At 42.7% G+C, this 8,103-nt stretch overlaps 1 protein-coding gene across 1 annotated transcript; it reads right to left on the bottom strand.

Moving 5' to 3' along the window:
- Positions 1–360: 360 nt before the first annotated feature.
- LOC114159423 (uncharacterized) lies at positions 361–6,979 on the bottom strand. Its single transcript, XM_028041394.1, has one exon. It carries the CDS (start codon positions 6,479–6,481, stop codon positions 617–619), a length of 5,865 nt encoding a protein of 1,954 aa, XP_027897195.1. The 5' UTR covers positions 6,482–6,979; the 3' UTR covers positions 361–616.
- Between the last annotated feature and the right edge of the window lie 1,124 nt (positions 6,980–8,103).

The following is an 8,103-nucleotide window of genomic DNA, read 5'->3' as shown; positions in this document are numbered from 1 at the left end:
TTTTTAATGTAATTTGTTTATCTTTGTTTAGACAGACGTCTTTTCAAAGCTTTTGTTTCACTGGTATCGTGCTAAACACAAAACACACACACATCCCTATACACACGTCTAAGGAACATTTACAGTCCCAAATTCACTGTACTGTCTTTCCCACTTCACCACGAAGTAGAGGACCGGCAGCAAGGTTCAACACCTTTCTTCCATTAACACACTGAAGACAATTCTCTTTGTCCACAGGTTTACTAATGCAGAAAGTGTGAAACTGAAATAAATACAACAAAAAATACGATTACAACATGCACCATTTTGTTACAGTAAAATATAGTGAATAAGCTAAACATAAGTAGATAAACAGTATACCTACAGACGATAACACGAAAGACGAAGGATGGAGGCAGATAGACGTGGATGATGATCAGACATCAAGCACCATGTAAACATCCACCGATTTTGTACTTCCTGTGACGTCACTTGCTATTTACAAAATCTCCTGTTGGGGGTGCTAAAACTACACTTACAACAACACTAATACCACTCTAACAGCACACTCCCCGCCTGGCATAGATAAATGCCACTATCAACGTTGAATAAGAAACACTTCTAAAACAGTTTAGTCCTACGGTGGCGATAACAGAAGAATGAGCTCCGTCACTGGCCTCAGAAATACTTTAGTTCCATCCTGCCTGGACACCTTGACCTCTGCTTTGCGGACCTTGTTGTCTTGACTGGGGAGAACTTGAGTAATTATGCCCAGGGGCCATTCATTCCTCTTGAGTTGCTGGTCCCGTAGAAGCACAATGCTCCCAGTCTCCAGATTCGTCTGATTGTCGTGCCACTTCCTTCTTGGCTGCAATGTTGACAGATACTGTCTTCTCCATTTGCTCCAGAAAGTTTGGGCCAGATGTTGGACTTGGCGCCATTGCTGCTTACAGAGGTCCTTAACATTAGGATCTTCAGGTGGAACTGATGGAACACCCGTCTTTTGAGTTAAGAGGGTAGCTGGGGTGAGTATAACTGGGTCACTTGGATCAGTAGACACTGGTAGGAGAGGCCTTGAATTTATAATCGCTACCACTTCTGCCATCAGTGTAGTAAGCACCTCATGTGTCAAACTTGACGTCCCAACTTGCAGAAACATTGAATCCAGGATTCTTCTGGCTATGCCAATTAACCTTTCCCACGAGCCACCCATATGAGATGCATGTGGGGGGTTAAAGACCCATGAGCAGCCTCTGTCTGCCAAATACTTCTCAACAGATTTGGAGTCAATATTAGATGGGATCCTTAGGTCTGCTGATGCACTCACAAAATTTGTGCCTCTGTCCGATCGGATCTGTTTCACAGGACCTCGAATGGCCAAAAATCTCCTGAGGGCATTGATAAAGCAGGAGGTGTCTAAAGACTCGATAACCTCAATGTGAACTGCTCTAACAGCCATGCAAGTGAATATCAGAGCCCATCTTTTACTATGGGCGAGACCACCCCTTGTACGCCTTGCAACAACATTCCATGGGCCAAACACATCCAATCCAATGTAAGTAAATGGAGGGTCCATGGAGAGACGATCTGCTGGCAGGTCGGCCATCTTTTGTTGTGGAGGGACACCACGGAGCTTTCGACATGTGACACAATGATAAATGACATTGCCAACCAGTCTCTTCAAACCAATAATCCAGATACCTGCTACACGAATTGCACCTTCGGTGAAGTGACGACCTTGGTGCAGGGTTTGTTCATGGTAATATCGGACCAACAGTGTGGCAATATGGGTCTTACCAGGAATGATCTTAGGGTGCTTTTCTTCCAGAGATATTTCTCCATGTCTCATCCGACCACCTACTCTTAGGATGTTGTGTTCATCAATAAAGGGATCCAGGGCCTTAAGAGGACTTCTTCGTGAGATCACTTGACCGTTTTTGAGACAAGCCAATTCTTCAGCATATGCCTCTTCCTGGACAGTCCGAATAATGACATCCTCTGATAGATTGAGCTGGTCAGGTGTGCCTGCTTTCTGACATAAGTGCCACCTTTTACACTGTCTGTTTTCTGTGACCGTATGAAAGCTGATTGCAACATGAAGAAGAGTAGCAATGGCACGTCTCAAAGCTTGCCAGGTAGAGAACTTAGAAAAGCGATGGGAACCAAGCAATGTAAGAGAAGCCTGTGTTTTCAGAGTGGAGATTTGGGGACGGACTTCAACATCCACGTTTGGCTCCACAAGCTCAAAGGAACCTTGTTCTAAAGATTCTTGTCTAGGCTCAGTAAGAAAACTAGGCCCTCTAAGCCAAGAGGTATTTGAGAGAAAGGCAGCTGGTACAGATCTTGTTGCACAGTCTGCCGGATTTTCTACTGTTGACACATACTTCCACTGCTTGGGATGGGAAGATCTTCTTATGCGCACAACACGGTTGCTAACATATACATAAAAACACCTTGTTTCGTTATTTATGTATCCGAGCACCACCTTACTATCAGTGTAGAAGGTTGTTGCATCCACATACACGTCAAGTTCAGATGATATGAAGTCTGCCAGCTCTACAGCCAGTACAGCTGCACAAAGCTCAAGTCTGGGAACTGTGTGTTCAGGTCTGGGTGCCAGTTTTGCCTTCCCCATGACAAAGCCAGTTTGTATATTTCCTGCCTCATTCACCACCTTGAGATAGGCAACTGCTGCTATAGCCTTGGTTGATGCGTCCAAAAAAACACACAGTTCTCTTGTCTTTGCTGTTGAAAGGGAAACTTCGGTATAGGGTCTTGGAATCTTCAAGCTACTTAGATCTTGCAGTGAATCTCGCCAAATCATCCATTGTTCCTCCATCATGTCAGGAAGGCGAGAATCCCAGTCTACTCTTTGCTGTGTCAGTTCTCTCAGAATGTACTTCCCTTGGATGGTCACAGGAGCCACGAATCCTAAAGGGTCGTACACACTGTTTACCACAGACAAGACGCCTCGACGGGTAAAGGGTTTCTCTACTTGATCGATTTTGAATACAAATGCGTCAGACTCCAAGTTCCAGTTCAGTCCCAAGCTCCGTTGTTCAGGAAGAACGTCTGAGCTTAGGTCCAAATCCTTCAAGTCGTTTGCACGGTCTTCAGCAGGAAAAGCTTCCATAACTTCTTTGTTGTTAGAAGCAATTTTGTGGAGCCTCAAGTTAGAGTTTGCTAGAACATCCTGTGTGTTCTTCAGCAAACTGACTGCACCCTTTACAGTAGAAAAGGACTTAAGTGCATCGTCCACATAGAAGTCACGGTTGACAAAGTCTTTCACTCCAGGGTCATGATGTGGTTCTCCTTCCATCGCAGCTTGCCTAAGGCAGTAAATAGCGACTGCTGGACTGGGGCTGTTTCCAAACACATGCACTGTCATGCGGTACTCGATGACTTCCTGTGTAGGGTCGTTGTCCTTGAACCAAAAAAACCGTAAGAAGTTACGATCCTCTTCCCTCACAAGGAAGGAATGAAACATTTGTTTGATGTCTGCAGTTATGGCAATGGCTTCTTTGCGAAATCTCATCAGAACACCAAGGAGTAGATTGTTGAGGTCTGGTCCTTTCAAGAGAACATCATTTAAAGACACCCCCTGATGCTGTGCACTTGAATCAAACACAACACGAATGTTGCCAGGCTTCTTTGGGTGATACACCCCAAAAATAGGAAGGTACCACCGTTCCTGGTTTAGGTTGAGAAGTGGAGCTACTTCAGCATGTCCATTTTCAAATATTTTTTCCATAAAGGAGAAGAAGTGTTGGCTCATCTCCGGTTTCCTCTCTAGGTTGTGTTTGAGAGAGTGAAATCGCCTAATAGTCTGCTGTCTATTATCAGGGAGGTGCTGTCTTGGCTGTCTGAATGGTAGAGGAGCAACCCAGCTATTACTAGCATCCTTTTTTACTCCTTGTTTCATTATTGCCATGAAGGCAAGATCTTCAAAGGATGAAGCTTGTTTATTATCTTCACTGGTAAGTTGGAACACTGTGCGACCTAGCTCAAAATCTTCTACCTCATTGACATCCTTTGATCTTTTGGGACTGTATCTCTCTTTAACATGTAGAACACTTGGACAGGGCTCAAAAATGGTTGTACGAGCCTGTTCGAGAATGTTGGTGAAATATGTGTTCACGCTGAGTGGCTTATGAACACGCCCAAGGCAGACTTTGCCCACAATCACCCATCCTAAAGCAAGTTTCTGAGCATAGGGAGCTTCTGGTGGGCCATTGATGCATTTGTGAACCTTATGAAGCCTGATGATGTCACGTCCAAGTAGGAGCATAATAGGAACATCTGGTTCGAGTTCTGGGATGAGGTGAACGATTGGTTTGAGATGTTCATGATAAAGAGCAGCACTCGGTGTTGGAATTTCTGCTCTGTTGTCTGGTATCTCGTTACACTCCAGCAGACTTGGTAGTAGCTGCACTGTTTTACCATCCATTGACTCTATACAGAAGTCTGAAGCTACTCTTCCCATATTTTCAGACATTCCAGAGCAAGTCTTTAGTGAGTACGAAGCAGCCGGGCCTTGAACACCAAACGTGTCGAAGAAACTCGAGTGTGCCAGAGACCTGTTACTCTGCTCATCTATGATAACATAAGCCTTTATGGCTTTGTCACTTTCTCCTTTAGGATAGACTCTGGCCAGGCATATCTTGGAGCAGTTCTTGACTGCACGGTCTTCTCCACAGACTGAAGTGCACTGGCTAGTAACTTCTGAAGTTTGAATGGGTTCTGGCTCCCCGCCGTGCTTTATTGGTGGTTGGATGTCTTTAACCCATGGTGCCTGACCCGGGTGTAGTGCTGAAGAGTGTCTGTCACTGGTGCATTCAGTGCACTTAACAATAGTTTGGCAGTCTCTGGCAGTGTGTGCTGAGGAGTTGCAACACTTAAAACAGATGCCATTTTCTTTGAGAAAAGTTTTCCTTTCTTCTAAAGGTTTTTCCCGAAATGTACGACATTTCTGTAATGTGTGGGGCTTGTTATGTATTGGACATCTCCTATCTGGATCCTCCATGTTCTTTTTGTATTTGTTGTCTGAACACGCAGCAGCTGATACTTCTGTTTTGTGAACTGAGATTTCCCTTGTTCTGTTTTTCCATGGAGGTCTTTGTATGTTAACTTTAACTTCATCTTGACAAACAAAGTTGAAGCTAGGATCATTCCTTATTTGTGCTTGATTGTAGATGAATGAAACAAAGACTGAGAATGGGGGGAACGGTACACAATGTAATTGTTTATAAGAAGATCCATGAGAGAGCCATTTTTCTTGTATACTATAAGGTAATTTTTGTGCTACTGCATGTACACCTCTGGGAGTATCAAGATAAGAAAGACCAGGCAGATCTCCCTCAGTCTTAGCTGCATCTAATTCCATCAATAAATCACTGAGGTCCTGAAGTTTGGTGTGATCCTTGTTTCCAATTTTTGGAAAACGATCAAGTCTCTCAAACAATGCTTTCTCAATAGCTTCAGATGCACCATAAGACACATCTAATCTGTTCCAGATCATGTTTAACCCTTTAGCTGGCTGGTTTATATGGATAGATCTTATGCGTTTTGCATGCTCAGTTGATTCACTTCCCAGCCATTTGACAAGCAGGTCCATTTCTTCATCACATGTTAGGTTTAAGTCTCTTATGGCATTCTGGAATGAACGTCGCCAGGCCCTGTAGTTCTCCGGTCTGTCGTTAAACTGTAAAAGACCTGTTGTAACAAGTTCTCTTCGTGCTAGAAATCTGACGAAGTCTGTCATCTGCGAACCAGTTGAGTGAGCAGGCTGCTGGAAGTTGCCACGTTGGGATGTGGGACGAGCTTCCATGGCATTGTTCGTGTCACATGGTTGCTGATTTACAGTGGGACTGTGTGCAGGCATTACAGAATCTTGATCACTTTCTGTTATAGTTCTGTACTGGTGCTCCATCTCTTGCGATGAGGTGGCGTTGACATACATTGTGATAAATGGGTTAAGGCTTTTTTGCTGTGTTTTAAAAATATTAGCAACAGCAGTGCAATCATCTCTTGGTGGAGTGAGATGTGGCATGTACAACGTATTGTGTGAAGGTTGTTCTAGAGGTAGCCGTTGTGACTGTAAACACGGCGCATCGTGTGATTCCACATGCATGTCTGTTGAAAGTTTAGCCTGGTTCTTCACATACTCTTTTGTGCGCTCGGAAGAGTCAACTACTGATGAGATGAAAGGAAGCCTACAGCTGTGTTTTCCTTCACTTGCTCCCACCACTGCTTCTAAAGCTTCTGCCTTTGCTATGGCTGCAGCAGTCTCCTTTTCTATAGTCAACATTTCCATTGAAGCTTCTAGACGAGCTTTTTCCATTTTTAACTTCATTTCTTTTTCTGCAAATACTAAACGTGCCTTTGCCGCTTCAGCGTTAGCCCTGGCTTTTGCAGCTGCAGCGCTAGTTGCTGTTCCACTGGAACGAGTGGATGACATTGATGCATAAGACCTTGTCTTTAATGACGCTGACTTTGTCTCCATATTGCAGGTCGGAAGAAGCTGTATTGTGTGATGACAGTTGCTGTAGTGACACTCACTGGATTGCCTCGTGTATAACGTGCCGTCTTTTCACTGTACTGTCTTTCCCACTTCACCACGAAGTAGAGGACCGGCAGCAAGGTTCAACACCTTTCTTCCATTAACACACTGAAGACAATTCTCTTTGTCCACAGGTTTACTAATGCAGAAAGTGTGAAACTGAAATAAATACAACAAAAAATACGATTACAACATGCACCATTTTGTTACAGTAAAATATAGTGAATAAGCTAAACATAAGTAGATAACAAACAGTATACCTACAGACGATAACACGAAAGACGAAGGATGGAGGCAGATAGACGTGGATGATGATCAGACATCAAGCACCATGTAAACATCCACCGATTTTGTACTTCCTGTGACGTCACTTGCTATTTACAAAATCTCCTGTTGGGGGTGCTAAAACTACACTTACAACAACACTAATACCACTCTAACAGCACATTCACCTAGCTTGCAAACCAGAGAAAACTCATGCACACAGGGTGGGGACATGGAAACCCCAAACAGCTCTTTTTCAATGTTAAAATTTCAACACATTTAGAAATCATTTTATTTTGTGACTCAAGAAATATTTTACAAGATTTTAACTTTTCTAAGTTAGCATATTAAAACTACTTACATGCTCATATTATATTTAGACAACACTCCTTTTTGAACTTAACACTTATGTTTAGGGTGAGTTGACATTTTGAAAGGACTTGGTGAAAGCAGTTCTTGTCGGTGAAAGAACGGTCAGATCCGTGTATTTGTGCTCACTACACACTTCTTTGAGAAAGGAGTTGAGGTGTACATTTCTTCAGACATTTAGGATAATTAAAATGCATTTTCTAAAATGTGGAAGAGAAAGTATGATGAAAATCTCTTTCAGTATCTATTCAGTGGTATTAAAATGTTTTTTTAAAATATATATTAGTTTTCTTTGTACCTTGGATTAAGCACCAAGCCTCCTAAATATGAATTTTGCTTTTGTGTAACAGCATCACGGATTTTACCAGCAACATGAGCAACTGGATCATCAGCATAGTTTAATATGAGAACACACATCTGGACGACAAAACGAATGGGACTAGATATGGTTCCTGGTGGAATTCCTGTTTCACTTTTTTTTTTTTTAAGACGACCAATGACCTGGGTATTTTACAAAGCAGAGCTGGTCGACTCTTTTTGCACTTTATGTTTTCATGCAAACAAAAATGTCATTTAAAGAAATGCTTTTTAGAAGGGAGATTTTTTTTCTTAATCTAGTGGATTATCCGTGTGGACTAGATATTCTAAGATTATTAAAAAGATACAGAGTTCTACTTTACACTTGTCAACTGCAAGTTTCTGTGCTAGACACCACAGCAGCAATGAGACGGTTCATTTTGAAAGTTGAAAGTACTTGAGGGTAAAAGTAAGAGCTTTAAACAAACATCATAAGGCAGAACCTGCTGGGTTTCTTTCAGGAACTTACCACATTAACTCACTCTCCGTGTCTGTTGGATTTCTGCCTTTTTTTTATTTATTTATTTTTTAGAGGACCTGATCATTTCATCACCTGTGCCACCCTGGACCTGCCC

Source organism: Xiphophorus couchianus, chromosome 16 (genome assembly GCF_001444195.1).
Source record: "Xiphophorus couchianus chromosome 16, X_couchianus-1.0, whole genome shotgun sequence".
NCBI classification, from domain to species: domain Eukaryota; kingdom Metazoa; phylum Chordata; class Actinopteri; order Cyprinodontiformes; family Poeciliidae; genus Xiphophorus; species Xiphophorus couchianus.
The sequence above is the reverse complement of the archived record's forward strand: the minus strand, read 5'-3'. Positions and strand labels throughout refer to the sequence as shown.